This window comes from Trifolium pratense, linkage group LG4 (genome assembly GCF_020283565.1).
Source record: "Trifolium pratense cultivar HEN17-A07 linkage group LG4, ARS_RC_1.1, whole genome shotgun sequence".
NCBI lineage: Eukaryota > Viridiplantae > Streptophyta > Magnoliopsida > Fabales > Fabaceae > Trifolium > Trifolium pratense.
Window position 1 is genome coordinate 59,987,633 of NC_060062.1, and position 20,787 is coordinate 60,008,419.

The 20,787-nt window shown below is 32.1% G+C and overlaps 2 protein-coding genes across 4 annotated transcripts; both read left to right on the top strand.

Annotated features, from left to right (window-relative positions):
- The first annotated feature begins 6,669 nt into the window (after positions 1–6,669).
- Positions 6,670–11,166, top strand: LOC123882149 (factor of DNA methylation 1-like). 2 transcript variants are annotated; one of them, XM_045930956.1, is made up of 8 exons: positions 6,670–6,817; positions 7,434–8,317; positions 8,498–8,679; positions 9,097–9,186; positions 9,305–9,592; positions 9,865–10,098; positions 10,330–10,553; positions 11,094–11,166. In XM_045930956.1, the coding sequence occupies exons 2-7, from the start codon at positions 7,441–7,443 to the stop codon at positions 10,549–10,551; spliced, it is 1,893 nt and encodes a 630-aa protein (XP_045786912.1). In that variant the 5' UTR covers positions 6,670–6,817; positions 7,434–7,440; the 3' UTR covers positions 10,552–10,553; positions 11,094–11,166. The 2 variants fall into 2 exon arrangements, with proteins under 2 accessions (XP_045786912.1, XP_045786913.1); XM_045930957.1 differs by having other exon boundaries at positions 6,704–6,767.
- Positions 11,167–11,784: 618 nt separating this feature from the next.
- On the top strand, positions 11,785–18,301 carry LOC123882150 (factor of DNA methylation 1-like). Of its 2 annotated transcripts, none has more exons than XM_045930959.1 (8): positions 11,785–12,133; positions 13,838–14,718; positions 14,892–15,073; positions 15,774–15,863; positions 15,982–16,269; positions 16,568–16,783; positions 16,886–17,123; positions 17,986–18,301. In XM_045930959.1, exons 2-7 carry the CDS (start codon positions 13,845–13,847, stop codon positions 17,111–17,113), a joined length of 1,878 nt encoding a protein of 625 aa, XP_045786915.1. In that variant the 5' UTR covers positions 11,785–12,133; positions 13,838–13,844; the 3' UTR covers positions 17,114–17,123; positions 17,986–18,301. The 2 variants fall into 2 exon arrangements, with proteins under 2 accessions (XP_045786915.1, XP_045786914.1); XM_045930958.1 differs by having other exon boundaries at positions 11,893–12,133; positions 17,995–18,301.
- Positions 18,302–20,787: the final 2,486 nt, after the last annotated feature.

Here is a 20,787-nt window from a genome sequence, read left to right on the forward strand (position 1 = left end):
GTTAAAGTTTTTTGTTTTGGTTGTAAATTATTTGGTACAAGTCATTAAACAAATACCTTAGCAATTGAGAGACATAATTAAAGATAGCGTTCATAAGTAAATAGACTAACTTATAATTATATATACACCGTACGTGTGGTTGTCAATGCCTTAATTAACACTTTGTGATATTGCAAATTATTGTATTGTATTATAAGGCAAAACATTTTTTTTGGAATGGTGCAATGGATTTATACTGTATTTTATTGATTTGTCTAGAATATAAAAAATCTCAAAACCAACGTACGATAGAACTCGCGGTAGTTGAGTTACAGAATCCCAATAGAAAAAGGAGAAATGAAATTAGTGGTTGAAAAATGATCAGAAAATAAAAGAAATATATGTTGTGGGGATGGAATAATGTAAGAAGCTTACAGGGATTGAATTTGGAGTACTCTAAAGTGCACTCACATTAATCCATTCAACATGTTAAAGGACCAAAATCCTTAAACCGTCATACATCAACAAAACAATTATGGGCAATGGCTTTTTTATATCAACCGTTAACTATGCCTTCGTTTTGTTTATTCTCCACTTCCATTTTTGTGCTTTCCTTAGCTTATATGGTCATTCCCCTACCATATTAATGTTTTTTCAGGACTGAGTGGGGCTTGAAACAAAGTTTTTTATAGAGAGATTGATGTTGGTGGGTTATAGGACCAAATTTTATTCTAAAAATTAGTAAAAGATGAAAACAAATGTATAGTAGCACAATTGTATAATTCTAAGAGTGTGTTTCCATTAAGTAATTAGAAATTTTAGAGGATTTCGGATTTTAAGCAATTCAAATGGTTATATTTGAATTACTTTAATTTCTAAATGTGTATGTTTGGATAGATTAATGAAAATTTTCACCGTGAACATTTTTGGGCCACTTTTATGAATTTATAATGTTTTGGGTCAAATTTAAAATTTGGAAAATAGACCTCGATCAATTTGCAATTTTCAAAAATGTAAAGGACCGATTTTTAAAAAATTAGGGGCCAATTTGTAATTTTCAAAATCTTTAGGGGTCAATTTGCAATTTTTTTAAAGTTTATAGGGTCAATTTGAAAAAATTAAAACATATGGGAGGAATTTTTTTAAATTCTAGCTTTTACATCACAATAATTTATTGAATCCACATTAGACAATTACTTTTTGTTGATATCTTTTAAGAATTTTTACTTCATGTTTAAATTCTTTGTATTCTTCTTATAGGCTTATAGACACTCTAATCTTCCAAAAAAAACGCCACACGCAACTTTTGTGGGCGGCAAAGATGCTAATTGTAACTTTTATTTTGTGATAACATTCTGGTCTTTAGGAAAATATGATATGATAATCTAGAGTTTGATTATGAGATATGTAAAATTTGATAAAAAAATTATTTCAACTGTGAGTTTAACTTGAATATTCTTTTGAACGATTCATTCTAAAAATAGTTCATTAATCACTTGAACTCAATATATTCATTACGATCATCGTAACTTTTCTCCCAAAGAATCAGCATATATATAGTAAGTTGATATTAATGTCTGAACTACATTTCTCTAAGCGGAACATCAAAATCAAATCTAGAGAGGAAGAGAGACCCTAAAAGTGTCTTCAAAGAAAGCATGTCAGTACTATATGGAAAAAATTCTCTAGTGACTTGAACATTTGTGGTTGTGTTTTTCCCTCACTTTTGACTCTCATCATCAGAATAAGTACCCATTTCATATCAATGCATGTCTTCATCTTAAAAGTTGACAAATGCCTACCAATTAATATATCAATTTTGTTTTAACCAAAACATTGATTGATGGTAGAGAGACTTCCACAATAGCATAATTGGATGAACATTGAATATAACCAACCAAACATAATGGATTGACTCATGAGATATAACAAGGAAAATTATTATTGTAAAATTCTTTATTTAATCATTATACCTTGTAATTTGTATTTTTTCACAAGCTAATAAAAGTAGACACTCGGGGGAAATACTAAAACTGTAGTCATACTCATTTATCTACACACAATGTTATATTACATCAACTTTAGTGTGAAAAAGACATTTGCCACATCTTCAGGGTAAATTATTTTGAGGCCGTTGGAAGATTTTCAGCTTGATTCATGGATTGTCATTTTTTTTTGAATGGCAAAGATATATTTATATATAGTTTATATATAATAAAAAGATGTATTAATTAGTACATATCGAAAAACCAAAAATAAAGACTAAACAAAGAGGTCTAATGCCACAAACAACAAAAATATCCCCATTATCCGGTCAACACATTAAAGGACCTCAACACCAAAAAGACAGTACCAACTATCTAAAGTCGATCTAAACCTGAACCAAAGTGGAGAAGAGCTACTCAGAGGAGTAGACGGACTTGGAACATGCCATCAACCAATTAAAGACAACAAGACTCGTCACCAAAACTCACCAACCGCTATCAGCTCCTGCATAAGATAGGTTGCATCTCTCACTCATAGAAGGAGCAAGGGTCACTAGAATTCTTAGCTAGATACCACTTCCAAGATGAAAGTTTTTTTTTTTAAACTAAAGATTCGAAAGAAACAGTTCCTCTAGTAAAGATGATTTGTCATGTGATGTTAATCAAACGATGGTTGTTTGGTGAGAAGGTACATTTTTTTATGGATTGAAAGTGCAATATTATGTTGTACGTAACAAAGTCCATTTTAAATTTTTGTGGAATACTGAATATCTTTTATTAATAATTGCATATTTTAATAAATATTGAAGTCAAGTAGAACGAAGTCTACTATGAGCATTTTTTTTAATGCTTCTACATTTTGAAAATTCAAATTTAAATTCTCTAAGATTAAATGAAAATGATCCGTGTCATCTTATTCGAACAATATTTTATTGATGTATTTGATTTAGAGGTAGATAAGAGAGAGATGTTCACTAAAAACACAATACAATGCATTTGGTTTGGATGTAGAAAGTAGCACCAATATTCAAGCAAATAATGAAATAAAAATGGTCAAAGTTTGCTGGCATGTTGTATCATTTTGTCCTCCACTTAGTTCACTCAGTATCAATTGGTCAACTTATATGTCAAAATATATAGAATTTTGCTTGCCAATATATCAATCTTGTGCCATTCATTTTCTTATATTTTTTTTGTCATGACTTCAATCATGTACTCACTTTTAATTAAACTTAGCTCGGTATAATTTGAATAAAAAGCATGTTGGGTCCAAATAAGCCGTCCAGAAAATAAATACTAGTATTGTGGAGAATATATATGGGACAACGAATACATAGATACTAGAATGTGCAATGTAGATGAGTTTGATGACCTACCATATTATTCCATAAAATTCCTTAAAATATGACATTTCAATCCACACTGTTTTGGAATGATGATAAAGTTAAAACCAGGAAGTACTCCTTCATGTTTAATCTAAAATTTCAATCATATTTTATCGTTTTGCAAAACTAGCTCAGTTTACATTTTACCTCACTAGTAGTTATGAAACTTGTCAAGGTGGCCCATAAAAATTAGTATAAACCACTTACACTTGATGGAATTTTCATCGTCATTCATTCCCCAATAAAAAGAGGGTTAAAAAAAAAAGGATTGGTTTTGCTTGCTCCATGCATGCCTTGCTGCCTCATTAATTGCTTGGAATGCAAGCAAGCATGGTTAGCGTTTAAAAATTCACTCATTTATTTGATTTTGGTTATTCTGTAATCTGGTTGAACTAGATTGACTCAGATCAGAGTTGATCAGATTAAACTGCATATCATTCGACTTGAACTTGTTTAAAAATATTTGTATTTTAAATTCTTTTATAATACTTTTATTCTTTTTATTTATTTATTTATCATTCAATACAACTTTAGTTAAACCAAGCAAAACGATAGTCAAATCTATTGAAACATAATCCCGAATGTTTCACGGAGTATTTCACCTAAAATTTGTTAATTTCACCTAAAAAGGAATGGAAGGGGTAACTTTTACCAACGAACATATGAATAGAACATAAATTATTTAGCCAATAGTTCTTTATTTTTTCTTTGAACAAAAAACTTTGCTTTTTGTTGTATATATATTGTGTTTGCTGTCATTGATTGGCAAAGAAAATAATAAGTAAGCAACATATTGAATAATAAGGGCGAAATAAATTAATTATAGGATCATTGTCCCTAGCCAATGTCAACCACAACTTTATATTGCATCTTTATGCTAACTACTACAGTATAATCATGAAGGAATCAGTGATTTGTTATTTGTTTTGGGTCTAATCCCCGACAATTAAAGCTTAGAAACTTTTATACCTTGAAGCATTTTCCTCCCTCATACATCCCTTAATTTATTTTTAAACAAGAATCGAAAATAGTTTTTAAGAGTTTTTTTTTTAACAGTAATTATTTCAAAGCAACTTTTTAATTTGATCATAATTTATATTTTTTTTAATAAATTATATATAACTAATAGATGAAATTTTCTAAAAGTGATTTTTTTTTAAAAAAAAAATAATTAAAAAAATTCTACGGTCCTTAAATATTAAGAAGCTTAATAAAACTAGTATATTTATAGTAAAAGACAAAGGAGTATTTGACAAAATTACGTGTTATTTTTATAGTGTTGCTTGTTCTTCTATGAAAGAAAAACATATGGAATATTTATTCACATGATGAAAATACAAAACATCATAATCAGGTCTCTTTCTGTTATCCTACTATTTTTGTTTAGAGTTTAATTGATATGCACCGATGGTGTAAAATAGTTTTACACAATCGTCAAATAAACAACCATTATTTTATCATGTCATATCAAGAAAGTAGAGTGATGTGGCGAAAAACATGGTTGATATTGATTGATAGTGTAAAATTATTTTACACCATCGGTGCATATCAATTAAATCCTTTTGTTTAATGAGAAAAAAAATAAAAACAACTATATCCTGAAAAATGACACTCCTAAAGCATAATTTAGGTTGCGTGAAAAAAAAAAGCATAATTTAGGTAGCGGTTCATAAATCATAATTAAAGACTTTGGATCATTAGCTCCAATATTTTCGCTAGAATATCGGTATGCACAAATATTTCCTTCATGAAAATATAATATTTAATTTGGATTCCTACATAAATCAAACGTGTATTTCCTGACCAAAAAAAAAAATCAAACGTGTATTTCCTGACCAAAAAAAAAAAATCAAATGGCTATTTGTGTGTGCTTAATTGTGGAGAAATGAATTTCTAACCACAAGACTACTTGACAAAAAAACCGTAGAGAAAAAACTAAAACAATAAACAACGTTTTAAAAAAGAGTAATCAGTCAATTTAGTCCCTAAACTATCACTCTCTCACCAACTTAGTCCCTAAACTATTAAAACCAACTAAAAGGTCCCTAAACTATATTCACATCCTTCAATTTAGTTCCTAAACTATTTTCCATCCATCAATTTAGTCCTCCGTTATATTTTCCTTTAACTGTTCTTTAAAACCCTAAAATCCAAAAGCTACTTTTACGCTCCAATTCCGGTTGTCGTCGTTGTTTTAAGGTACGTTTTTCATGCCAACTCCAGGATTAAGCTGAGGATCACGCAATGAAGGACCTTCTACTTAGTGCTTTTGTTTGATTGTTGCTTATAATATTTGGTTTTTTGTAATGATGCATGCTAGTTTTCTAGTAATGAAATTATGGTTTATGATTAATATTGTTCTTTAGTTAACTATGGATTGTGATTTAATTAGTTCTTTTGATGGATAATGGATTTGTTGACTTATGTAATGAATTTGATGTATTATGGTTTAGTTGATTTATGTAATGAAGATTATGGTTTATGGTTTAAATTATGGTAAAGTTTGTTTTTTGGTTTTTGTTGATTTAGCAGTAATGTTTTATTTGGTTTAGCAGTAATGAATTTGTGTTGTTACTAGGTAGTGAACGAATTTGTGTTGTTACTAGGTAGTGAACGAGACAAAGGATGATTTAGCAGTAATGAATTATGTTAAAAATGAATTTGATTTAACAGTAATGATTTAACAGTGTTGTTACTATTTTGTTGTTTTTAAAGATAGTTTAGGGACTAAATTGAAGTATTTTTTATAGTTTAGGGACTACTAACAGTCACTTAACGGAAAAGTTAACCGAGGGACTAAATTGAAGGATGTGAATATAGTTTAGGGACCTTTTAGTTGGTTTTAATAGTTTAGGGACTAAATTGAAGGATGTGAATATAGTTTAGGGACTTTTTAGTTGGTTTTAATAGTTTAGGGACTAAGTTGGTGAGAGAGTGATAGTTTAGGGACTAAATTGACTGATTACTCTTTTAAAAAACAGATCATGTATCAAACTAGCGAGATTTTTATTTCATACTTTAATTGGTTCATTTCAATTCAGCATCCATCAAATGGAAGAAAAACAAATAAATAAATAAGTGAAAATTTATTTAAAAATTAAATTAACACAAATTAAATTTATAAAACATTGACAAAAACCAAATCAAATTATGGGTTTTATTTTATCAGGTAAGTATGGGTAACACAAATGGGGGGTGCCAATAGCACTTTTAACTATAATTTCTTGAATTTCTTTGATGGTAGCCCAGCCCAATACTTGAATCCCATACAGTCGCGAACACTGTTATAACTTACTCCAATCATAATTCCAAAACAATTTATTACCATTATTACTCACTCCTTGGATTAAGGTATTCAACTTTTCATTTCCACTCTTTTCAGTTCTCACGCTTTAGCTGTCATCATTTCTCACACAAAGTCAGTGAAAATCTTTCTCTCTCTCGATTTTGTTCTTCTATCAGTTACTAGTAAGTACATTGTTGCTGAGATTTTTCTACATTGAAAATGATGAATTATGTATCATTTGTTGAATATATAGTGTTTGTTACTTTCTTTTCGATTTTTTCGTTTAATGGCTTAGTTAGATCATTTTGCAAATGTGATTTTTGATATTGCTAAAAAATCTGTTAATTGGTACCATTTGTGATGGTCAAGAGTAGAAGTTGAACTGTATTGACTTGAAATAGGAGTATAGCTTAAAATATGTTGCATTCTGCACGATCGGTTAAAAATAATTTGTTTTTGCATGTTATTTGTGATATTTACTTTCTTTTTATGTCAGGGTCTGTCTATGTTATTTTTAGTATGTGATTTTGAGTTGAATATCTATGTTTGATAGTGTAACTTGTATTTTCTATATATGTTTTTACCCATGGTAATTAAAATCCTGATTTGAATAGTAAAATATGATTTTGCGGTTATGCTTGCCCTTACCGATTAAGAGTACACATACTTGCAATCAACACGCTTTTATACCATTCGCGTTTTACACTTTTGGCTTCCTAAAAAGTAAAACTTCTATTATAATAAGGACCCGAGGATGCAACTTTATACTTCTGAACTGACATTTATAATTGTATGCAGAGCTTCAATGGACTACAGCTCTGAAGAAGAGTCGGATATCAGTGAATCTGAGATTGAGGAGTACTTTGAGAAACCTTACAAGCAATTGAAAGACGGTAATTACAAGGTGAAGAATGTCAATGGCACACTTCGGTGCCCGTATTGTGCTGGAAAGAAGAAGCAGGAATTCAAATATAAGGATTTGCTGCAACATGCATCCGGAGTAGGTAAAGGTTCAGCAAACAGAAGTGCGAAACAAAAGGCCAACCACCTTGCTCTGGCAAAGTATTTGGAGACCGACTTAATCAATGAAGCAGATCAAATACCTCAACCAGATTTGATCCAACCTGTCAACCAACCTGCTCAGCCAGTTGAGAATTACGTCTGGCCATGGACAGGCATTATTGTTAACATCAAGAGAAAGTTACAGGATCCTGCATACTGGCTAAAGGAATTTTCCAAGTACAAACCATTGAATTTTCATATATTCTTGGTGGATGGTGATGCTCAGGCTGTAATTGACTTCAATAATGACTGGAACGGTTTCATGAATGCAAGTGAGTTTGAGAAATCCCTTGAAACTAAACATCATGGAAAAAAGGATTGGAATTCAATGGACTTGCAGGCCAGTTCAGACATTTATGGATGGGTTGCACGTGAAAACGATTATAATTGTGAAGGGCCAATCGGGGAGTACCTTCGCAACAAAGGAAGGCTAAGAACAATTTCAGATATTGTTCAAGAAGCATCTGAAAGCAGAAATAGCATTGTTGAAAACCTTGCAAATGAAATTGATATTACAAATGAAAACCTCAACAAAATGCAGTACAAGTATAACGAGAAGAATATGTCCTTAAGTAGGATGCTGGAGGAGAAAGACAAGCTACACAATGCTTTTGTGGAAGGTTTGTAACTTTGTATACTTTCTGTTAGAATCTGATTTTGACTTACTGTAAACAAAGGCCATTCTGCTTCAAGTTTGGCTATAAATGTTATAATATTTGTGTACATTCACTGAAGCAGAAGAATAGAACAAAATACTTGCATAGGTTTTAATGCTACAAATTATCTCCATTTTTTGTCAGAGTCAAGGAGTATGCAGCGTAAAGCTCGTGAGGACGTACGCAGGATCTTGGAAGAACAGGAAAAGATGAGTAATGAATTGGATGAAAAAATGCGGAAGCTTGATTCCTGGAGTAGAGATCTGAATAAACGTGAGGTGCTAACTGATCAAGAGAGGCAGAAACTTGACGAGGACAAGAATAAGGTAATGTATATTACATTTTTTGGCAATTAGTATATTCCCATTTTAATGCATTTTTATCGGTGATCTTATGTTCTTATTTACAATTGTTCTTGTAAAGTTATTGACCTCTCTTTATCTATGGTATACTATTAACTTTGCGATAAACTCATGAATATTGAGAGATAACTCTAAACTGATTCAACTGAATCTTTCTTAGTTTTACATTTATGAATTTTGACATTTTGTTATAAGGATTTGTATTTTCATATGTCATATGAAATATTAGGGCGAGATTTTTTATTAAGACAAAACATGTTTTGAAATCCACAAAACGTCCCCAGATGTGTGTTTGAGGAGCCTTAAGACTTTGTAGTCATCACTCATCAGGTTTTATGCGTGCTTTTACAAAATTCTAATATTACTTATTTGTCTTTCCAGAAAGATCTGAGGAATGAGTCGCTCCAGTTGGCTTCAAAGGAGCAGAAGATAGCTGATGCGAATTTCTTCAAGCTTGTCGAACAGCAAAAGGTTTGCCCTCTATTGACTCTCTTGGTTATGAAAAGATAGTACTGCAGCAGCGTATGTTGTTTATCACTTATCGTCCATTCCAAATGTCTTCTCCTGACGTGGATTTCCAAATTGCAAGAGAGAAAAAGAAGAGGATTTAAACAAGATCCTTCAATTGGAAAAGCAGCTAGATGCCAAACAAAAGTTAGAGATGGAAATTGTGGAGTTAAGAGGGAAATTGCAAGTTATGAAACATCTTGGAGATCAAGATGATGCAGCTATCAAGAAAAAGATGGAAGAAATGAATGCTGAATTGACTGACAAAATAGAAAATTTGGAGGATATGGAGTCAATGAATCAAACCCTCATTGTCAAGGAGCGCCAAAGCAATGATGAACTACAGGCAGCTCGTAAAGAATTAATAGAAGTATGATCTCATTTACTTTTGCTCATTTTTTTAACTCTATTCTATATAAAAAGAAATGTGTCACACACTTGTTGCATCCTTAAAGATAACCAACTAACAAAGGTATAGATTTCTTCATACTAAGCTATAAAGTACCTGCATGAAGATGCTCTTCACCTTTCTGTAGGAATAAAGAATTCTGATATTTTGTTGTTCTACACTGCAGTGAGTATATTGTGACACTAAAGTTGTTTCCCCTCTCTTTTTTTCCTTTCTAATCTCTATTGTTTTAGGGGTTAAATGCTATGAAGCCTCGTACTAAAGCTTCTAAAGCTCCTAAACCTATTAATATTGGGACCAAGAGAATGGGAGAGCTTGACCAGCAGGTGTTTTTGAATGCCTGCAAGAAAAAATATTTTGAAGATGATGGGACGAAGGGCGTGGAGCTTTGCTCTTTTTGGCAGGAGAATGTGAAGGATCCAGCTTGGCATCCTTTTAAAGTGATCAGAGTGAATGATACCCATGAGGTTTGTACCGTAAACACACGCTATGTGTTCTTGACGTAGTTACGCCTAAATAAATAAATATTTGTTTTTTTAATGGCAAATTGTTATGTTAGTTTTTTATACATTACCAAGATTTGAACCCTTGAACCTTCAACTCCTTTAACCCTTAGCTCCACTAGTTCAATCAGTTGAGCTATCCATCCCACCCAACATCGCTTAATTTAACACGGTTATACTGTTGTATTGACACAGTCAGTTTTAGATGAGGAAGATGAGAAATTAAAAAAGCTAAAGCTGGAATGGGGAGATGAGGTATTTTCAGCTGTTGTAACAGCTTTGGAAGAAGTAAATGAATACAATCCAAGTGGAAGATATTCTGTTTCGGAGCTATGGAACTTCAAGGAAAAGAGGAAGGCAACATTGAAAGAAGTTATCACTCATATCGTGGGACAACTTAAGGGCAAGAAACGATAAAGGTATATTTTCGACTTTCAGTTGAGCTTTTACCCATTAATGAGCACTGCATTGATATTCCATTGCTAGCTTCACCGAAAGAAAGAACTAATAACCCAGTTGCATCCATTTGCACATGTAATTTTAAATAATTTACTAATTTAGGTTTATATTGATCGTCGGCTAATATCTAGAATGAATTCTTTAATTATTCAATATCTTATAATAGTGCTATTATTCAATATTTTGAGTTAAGGGTGTTACTTGGGTTAAGTTATCTGCACCCTATTTTGTAGTATCTATTTGGCAATAGTTTAAGTAGTTCATAAGTTAAGTGATAGCAATAGATTATAGATTACAATTGAAAGTTTATAAATGAAAAGCTAGTTGATTGAAATTCATGTGGTTGTTAAAATTACTTGGTGAAATAACTGATAAATATAAAATGACATACTTAGTTTCTGATATTTGGACAGCTACATGTGTAATTGCACAAATGCACATTTCAATTCAGTTAATATACCTGTTAAATTCTAAACAAGTTTATCTTTGAGGCTTTGCAGGGGAGAAGTACATGATATATCAATGGGGCAATGGAAAGCAAGACCATTTTCGTCGTAATGTACGAATTCGAATCAAAAGCATGTTGGGTTCATAGAAGCTGTCCTGAAAATAAATATTAGCATTATGGAGAATATGGGACAACCGTAGAAAGAAAGAATACATAGATACTAGAATGTGCAATGTGTAAGCAAAAGAAGACATGAGTTTGATGACCTACCATATTATTCCATAAAATATGACATTTTAATTCACACATTTTTGGAATGATGATAAAGTTAAAACCAGAATTACCCAATCTCTCCTCTTAAAACTCTTTCATTGTCACTTATCTCACCAACCGAATTACCTACACAAGATCCAACTGTCATTTAAAACGGTTCAGTAAAATACAATAAAATTGAGATCAAACCAACTGAAATACAAACTAGATGGTTCCCCGTTCAACGTAATTATAAAACCTAATTATAAAACGTTGACAAAAACCAAATCAAAGTATGGTTTTTATAAAAAGATAAGTATGGGTAGTAAAAATGGTTTTTAGCGAAGTTGAATTTGTATTTGTATCTGATGTATTATATCAATTATTCGAATGAATGAATATCTATTTTTAGTAAAACAAATGAGGGTGTTAATAGCACTTTTAACTATAATTTTCTTGAATTTCTTTGAGGGTAGCCCAGTCCAATTCTTGCATTTGTGAACGGTAGATTCGCAATTCGCATTCGTACTACGTGAAAAAAATCTCAAATTCACCCCAGTACTAATAATCTCATACAGTTGCGTACACTGTTCCACTCAGTTATAACTCATCATTAAACCAATCATTAACCTACAATAGTTCTATATTCTCATCAACCAATAGCAAAAGAGATACTCGTAGTAACCGTGGATCGCCATCACAGACAATAATTCCCAAAACAATTTATTACCTTTACTCACTCTTCTTGGGATTAGGGTATTTGTATTTCAACATTTCATTTTCACTCTCTCAGTTCTCAGTGTTCTTCAGCTGTGACCCATTTCGCTCAATTTCATCGCTGTAAGTGAAAATATCTCTCTCTATCTTTCTCGATTTTGTTCTTCGAGCTTAGTACATTTTTGCTGAGCTTTTTCTCCGTCGAAAATGATGAAAATCGATGTGTGATTTGTTGAATATAGTGTTAGTTACTTGTTTTCGATTTTTTCGTTCTGTTGTTTAATTGCATGCATGAAGAGATTCGTATTTTGAGATTTTAGGTTTTTAATAGCTAAGTTAGATCATTTCTGTGTTTAATCAAGTGATTTTTGCAAATGTGGTTTCTGATATTTGAAAAAATGTGTTAATTGGTACTATTTGTGAGGGTTAATTAAGAAATTAGGGTTAAGAGTAGAAGTTGAACTGTATTGACTTGAAATATAGCTTAAAATGTGTTGCATTGTGCAGGATCGGTTAAAAATAATTTGTTTTTGCATATTATTTGTGATATTTACTTGCTTTTTATGTCAGGGTCTATGTTATTTTTAGTATGTGATTTTGAGTTGAATATCTATGTTTGATAGTGTAACTTGTATTTTCTATATATGTTTTACCCATGGTAATTAAAATCCTGATTTGAATAGAAAAATTGATTTTGCGGTTATGCTTGCCCTCACCGATTAAGAGTACACATAAATCTTCTTGCAATTTTCTGATCATGCTTGTGTCCATTTTAAGAAAATCTACTTCTCTCTCATCCTTCGTCTGTAAATAACTTCAGAGTTCAGACTCTCATAAGTTTTTCAAGTGTGATTTAAGGTTTTCTATGTCTTGTGCAATTTTATATGCATATCTATGAATTTATATTCATATATTTGAGTTTTATGAATTTTGTATAATCTTACATTAGCGTTACGATTGCACGATCTACAATTTTACTTCCCCTTTCTGATTTTGCATAAAATCTCAATTTTAACCATATATGTTACCCATTCTTAGCTCTACATTCCTGTGATAGGGACTAGGGTTTTATAATGTCCTTTAGTTATATATTATTATGTTCCCTAGATTCAAAGATTCTTTTTTCCAATCAGTAACAGACTGCATTTTAGCAATTTTTAGTCATGTGTAGTTCTTCTTTTTGGAGAGTGCATATGCACATGTTATTGAATCTATATTTTTAACTAGTGCATTTTGATGTATCTTTGCATCATGTATGGCTATTGTTTTCCTTGAATGTTTTAAATTTGTATATTGTGCACAATGCATATTATGCATTTCCGCAGTTTGTTTTTTATCTGCAAATGTTTGAGACAAATTCCTCTACAATTTTAAATTTGTTATTCAGAACCACATATCCAAATATCAAACTGTCAATAGTAAGTTTTGTTTTGTTTTTCCAAACAACTTTATTTATTTTAACCTATTCATATTCTGTGAAACTGTCTTTTTTTAGGGTATTTGGATTGGTGTTATAGAATGGAATGGGATAACATCTATTTTTTAAAAATTAACTATCCTATTCCACCCTAAACTACCAATCCAAAATTTAGATTATTCTAAAATTCTACCTCTGTTCTGTTTTTTCTTTCTTTCTTTCAACTATATGCAACTATTTATTTTTGAGTAATGTCCTTGTCTTCTTTTAAATGATATGAAACTGTTTATTGTTGAGTAAGGTTCTTGTTTTCTTTTAAATCTTATGCAATTGATTTTTGTTGATTAATCTTCCTCATCAAATTATATGCAACTTTATACTTCTGAACTGACATTTGTAATTGTATGCAGAGCTTCAATGGACTACAGCTCTGAAGAAGAGTCAGATATCAGTGAATCTGAGATTGAGGAGGCTTCTGAGAAACCTTACAAGCAATTGAAAGACGGTAATTACAAGGTAAAGAATTTCAATGGCACACTTCGGTGCCCATATTGTGCTGGAAAGAAGAAGCAGGAATTCAAATATAAGGATTTGCTGCAACATGCATCCGGAGTAGGTAAAGGTTCAGCAAACAGAAGTGCGAAACAAAAGGCCAACCACCTTGCTCTAGCAAAGTATTTGGAGACTGACTTAATCAATGAAGCAGATAAAATACCTCAACTAGCTTTGATACCTGTCAACCAACCTGCCCAGCCTGTTGAGAATTACGTCTGGCCATGGACAGGCATTATTGTTAACATCAAGAGCAAATTACAGGATTCTGCATACTGGCTAAAGGAATTTTCCAAGTACAAACCATTGAATTTTCATATATTCTTGGTGGATGGTGATGCTCATGCTGTAATTGACTTCAATAATGACTGGAACGGTTTCATGAATGCGAATGAGTTTGAGAAATCCCTTGAAACTAAACATCATGGAAAAAAGGATTGGAATTCAATGGACTTGCAGGCCAGTTCAGACATTTATGGATGGGTTGCACGTGAAGACGATTATAATTGTGAAGGGCCAATCGGGGAGTACCTACGCAACAAAGGAAGGCTGAGGACAATTTCAGATATTGTTCAAGAAGCATCTGAAAGCAGAAATAGCATTGTTGAAAACCTTGCAAATGAAATTGATATTACAAATGAAAACCTCAACAAAATGCAGTACAAGTATAATGAGAAGACTATGTCCTTAAGTAGGATGCTGGAGGAGAAAGATAAGCTACACAATGCTTTTGTGGAAGGTTTGTATACTTTCTGTTAGAATCTGATTTTGACTTACTGTAAACAAAGGCCATTCTGCTTCAAGTTTGGCTATATATGTTATAATATTTGTGTACATTCACTGAAGCAGAAGAATAGAACAAAATACTTGGCATAGGTTTTAATGCTACAAATTATCTCCATTTTTTGTCAGAGTCAAGGAGTATGCAGCGTAAAGCTCGTGAGGAGGTACGCAGGATCTTGGAAGAACAGGAAAAGATGAGTAGTGAATTGGATGATAAAATGCGGAAGCTTGATTCCTGGAGTAGAGATCTGAATAAACGTGAGGTACTAACTGATCAAGAGAGGCAGAAACTTGACGAGGACAAGAAGAAGGTAACGTATATTACATTTTTTGGCAATTAGTATATTCCCATTTGAATACATTTTTGTCGCTGATCTTATGTTCTTATTTATAATTGTTCTTGCAAAGTTATTGACCTGTCTTTTTCTATGGTCTCCTACTATTAACTTTGTAATAAACTCATGATTATAGAGATTTCTAAACTGATTCAACTGATTCTGTTAGATGATTCCTGATTTTCCGAAGATAGTTACCAGGGATTAATACTATGTGAGTGTGGGTGTACAATAGATAGCCTAGAGACTAGCCTGGGTGAGTATATCTCCACTCACTGACGTGTAGCTGGAACTATCCTTTAATACCTACTAATAACCTTGGTTGCTCTTGATTTTAACTACAGACTGATTTATTTTGATCCTATTGACTCCCTTCAAGTGAATCCCGATTTATATTGGCCTTCCACCATCTTCTAATTGGACTAAAAGTCAATATTTATATATATGGCTTTAGTTTTAACATCCTCATTTATGTCGACATTTTGTTACAACGATTTGTATTTTCATATGTTATATGAAATATTAGGGCGCGGTTTTTTATTTTTTATTAAAAGAAAACATGTTTTGAAATCCACAAAACATCCCCAGATGTGTGCTTTTTTATATCCCACTTCGTAATCATCAGGTTTTATGCGTGCTTTTACAAAATTCTAATATTACTTATTTGTCTTTCCAGAAAGATCTGAGGAATGAGTCGCTCCAGTTGGCTTCAAAGGAGCAGAAGATAGCTGATGCAAATGTCTTCAAGCTTGTCGAACAGCAAAAGGTTTGCCGTCTGTTGACTCTCTTGGTTATGAAAAGATAGTACTGCAGTAACGTATGTTTTTTTATCACATATGTCCATTTCAAATGTCTTCTGCTGACGTGGATTTCCAAACTGTCAGAGAGAAAAAGAAGAGGCCTTAAACAAGATCCTTCAATTGGAGAAGCAGCTAGACGCCAAACAAAAGTTAGAGATGGAAATTGAGGAGTTAAGAGGGAAATTGCAAGTTATGAAACATCTTGGTGATCAAGATGATGCAGCTATCAAGAAAAAAATGGAAGAAATGACTGCTGAATTGACTGACAAAATAGAAAGCTTGGAGGATATGGAGTCAATGAATCAAACCCTCATTGTCAAGGAGCGCCAAAGCAATGATGAACTACAGGAAGCTCGTAAAGAATTAATAGAAGTATGATCTCATTTACTTTTGCTCACTTTTTTAATTCTATTCTATTTAACAAGAAATATTGCTCACACTTGTTGCATCCTTTTAACCTTCATCTTCATGTATTCTTAAAGATAACCAACTAACAAGGGTATAGATTTCTTTGTACTAAGCTATAAAGTACCTGCATGAAGATCCTTTTCACCTTTCTGTAGGAAATAAGAATTCTGATATTTTGTTGTTTTGCACTGCAATGAGTATATTGTGACACTAAAGTCGTTTCCCCTCTCTCTTTCTTCCTTTCTAATTTCTATTGTTTTAGGGGTTAAATGCAATGCTGACCCGTCCTAAAGCTACTAATATTGGGACCAAGAGAATGGGAGAGCTTGACGAGCAGGTGTTTGTGAATGCCTGCAAGAAAAGATATTTTGAAGAAGGTGGGGTAAAGGGCATGGAGCTTTGCTCTCTTTGGCAGGAGAATGTGAAGAATTCAAATTGGCATCCTTTTAAAGTGATCAGAGAGAATGATACCCATGTGGTATGTACCAGAAAGATAAGCTATGTGTTCTTGATGTAGTTATGCCTAATAAAGAAATAGTATAATCATTTATATAACACAGTTACACTGTTGTGTTGACAGTCAGTTATAGATGAGGAAGATGAGAAATTAAAAAAACTCAAGCAGGAATGGGGAGATGAGGTATACTCAGCTGTTGTAACTGCCGTGAAAGAAGTAAATGAATACAATCCAAGTGGAGGATATGCTGTTTGGGAGCTATGGAACTTCAAGGAAAAGAGGAAGGCAACTTTGAAAGAAGTTATCACTTATATTGTGGAACAGATGAAACAACTTAAGCGCAAGAGATGATAGGCAAAAGGTATTTTTCTTACTTTCAGTTGAGCTTTTGTTGAGCACTACTTTGACCCATTAATGAGCTTTGCATTGGTATTCCATTGCTAGCTTCACCAACTAAAATAGTAATTTGGAAAGAAAGAAATTCCCAATTGCATCCATATGCACATGTAATTTTAAATAATTTACTAATTTAGGTTTATATTGAGCATAGGTTAATTATCTACAATGAATTATTTAATTATTCAATATCTCAAGAGAGTGCCATAATTCAATACATTAATCTATACTTTACAATTAGTTTATTAACAATGAAATGATTGGTTTCCATTAATGAGTTAAGGGTGTTACTTTGGTCAAGTTATACGCACCCTATTCTGTAGTATCTATTTGGCAATAGTTTAAGTAGTTCAAGTTAACTGATAACAATAGATTATAATTGAAAGTTTATAAATGAAAAGCTAGTTGATCGTCCCCGTGAGCATAGCTCAATTGGTAGGGATATTGTAGTTGGGATACTCTCCATTTTGTATTCTTTCCATTTCTTCCATTACTATATATTTTTGGAAATATAAATGCAAAAGTGTGACATTAAATAAGTCAATATCTTTTATACACCCAAAAATATTAAAAATATTTAGTAATGGAAGAAATGGAAATCATAAAAAATGGAGAGGGTCCTTCCTTACTCGGAATATTGCATTTTATATGCAGGGCCGAGGTTCAAACCCAGGAATGAAATGATGTCTTATATAGTGCACCCGCTTTTTTAATCTTATTCAGAAAGAAAAGTTTCTGATATTTGGACAGCTACATATATAATTGCACCAATACACATTTCAATTCAGTTAATATGCCTGTTAAATTCTAAACAAGTTTATCTTAAGGCTTTGCAGGGGAGAAGTACATGATATATCAGTGGGGGAGATGGAAAGCAAGACCATTTTCGTTGGAATGTATGAAATTTGTGCTGTACTTTGAGGCTTTGGATAGCTATAAATATTAAATATATGATGACATCTCACTAGAAAGATAGAAGTAGACCTTTTCATGGGCTTCAGACTTGAGTGAGCTATTTTATCTTTTGTGGAATGAAACACCTATATTCTGACTATTTCATTACTAGAATATCACTCTGAACTATTGATAATGATTTGTCAAAAAAAAAAAACTATCGATAATGAAAACAGTTATTAGTTATTAGCTTATCGTGTTTGTGCATTGTTTATTTTCTGCCAATGGTTGCTTCTTTGTTTTTACATGTATGCCAATGGTTGGTGATTATATTTTACGAATGGATTTGATTCATCCAAGGTGAAGAGTACACTTGATTACAAGATAGTGTAATGCATTCTGTTAAATTTAAATATAAAAAATCAATGATTGAGATCATAAATTGATTACAATTAAAAAATTATCAATATCTGAACTGTGAAGTTTGGATAGGTGAATTATACTTTCAACAATTTTTTTTGATTTCTCCTCTAAAAAATTACTAGATACTTTGGATCATATAAACTTTGTAGGATAAAAACCTCCAAAAGAAAATATTTCCCCCATATAGGTTTCAATGTCAATATATACTTTTTGGTAGGATTAACTATTTTGTTTACTTTTCAATGGCATTCTATACTTTCCTGGTAGGAATTAATTTTCTTCAATGCGAAACTATTGTTTGTGCTCAATTTCGAGAAGCTCATACTTTGATTAATCTAACTGCAGCAGAAATGACTTGTGGAGGATTGAGAACCAAAAACTTGTTATTTTTATGGACCAAAAATATGGTTTTATGTACAATTGTAAAGATTAATTTCTCGAATCCCTTATAAATAAACTCTCAGCAACATCTCCATTGTCTTCAACCTATGATTAGGGTGCTAGAGAACCCCTTATCACGCCTGCCATACATAAACACCACCATGTCCTTCCTCCTCCATGATCAAACCTTCTCCATCAGTTGAATGCCTTCTCATCTTTCCACTATGTCAATCTCTATATCAAGTTGAAGATGATGAACGATTTTTTATTTTATTTTATTTTTGTGAATTCTAGATTTCCAAAATGAATGATTTCTTCTGCCTCAAAAGAACACACATGCATCTTTGAAATCTGGTCAATTTCTTCTAGATGTTGAAGGGAAAGCTACTGAACAAATCATAACAAAATCACATTAATATTTTTTTTAAAAAAATAAATCAGAAGTTCAAAACCCAACAAATGAACAAAGATGGAGATCCCAATTTTGCATTTGGGGATGGTTGCACTTGTAGGTTGTGTGGATGGTTCTTTGGGTTTGATGTTGTTTGTTGGTGGTCGAAGCAAGGTGGAATACTATTGGCATTAAGTTCATTAAAATGATGACAGCATTGTGAGTCTGTGATTTTGCCAATATTATTGTTATTCAAACATGCACCAAATTGATCTCGTGGTGTTTTAAGTTTGTAACATAAAATCATGATGGCGCCGTAATTTTACCAATATCATTGTTAATTCGAACATGCACTATATTATTTCCCCGTGTTTTTCGTTCATAGGATAGTGGTTACTACTGCCACTTGCAATATTTGCTTCATCACCGGAAAACCAACAATATAGATTGAATAATATCGACTTTTCCATTAAACGTATAAGACTGTTTAGACACATTCTTGAAGATTTGAATGCACAAAGCTACTGTAAGGATATAGAATATTTGATAATTAGAGTTGTTTTTTTTAAGCGGAATAGAAATTAAAATGATAATAAGTAGTTAAATAGTTAGTAGGTAGAAGTTAGTAAGTTGATAAATTTGCAAGGTGGTTGTTAAGAGTTATTATTTTGATTATTCTTAGAAAGTCTTTAAATAGCTCTCAATTGGTAGAATGGAAGATAGCTTTTAATAATTCATTTGTGACTAGAGATAGCTCTAGTGAAAACAGCAATGTTCCTTTGGGGTAGTCTTGAGTGCAAGATTATCATCTTCATTGTATACCTTTTGTTTCTTCTCTTTCAATTTTATTTTCTCATTCAACTTGTAGTAATAGAAAGATATTCATCGAAGTATTCTTTTTTTCAATTTGTTGACCAATCTTTATTCTAGTTAGAATGATTCTCCTGATTGTTCAATTATGCCCAGTTTTGAATAATCTCAATTTTGCTGATCAATCTTCCTGCAGTTATTGAAGCACTTAATCAAGCAATATTGGCCATTATATTTTTTTTTTGAAGAAGCCAAAATGATATATATTAACACTAACAGTCTCCCCAGCACAAGGCGTACCAAGGTAGGCCATTATATTGAAATCGGACGGCTCACACTCCAACTTCAACTAATCTACTTTTAAATACATCTCAAGATATAAGGCATACATGCATGGAATTCATTTCTTTATATTTGTTCATAATCATTTTACGATGAATGTAAACCCAACTAAAGGGCAACTACTGGAATTTCTACTACAATGTCTAACTTTTGAAGTTTGTGGTTGGAGAATTGATTCCAAGACTGAGTTCCATTTTGTCCTGCCTCAAATAAAAGATTAAAACAGCTTGATTTTGATCATGATATAAAACTTCAAATGCCGAGGATCAAAATATGAACAGACAGGGGGACAAAACCATCATCTTTGACATGGAAGCACTGATTATATTAAGCATAGTGTAAGAGTTTTTACAGCCTCCAAAGATATTTCGATCAGTACTCCTGAAAT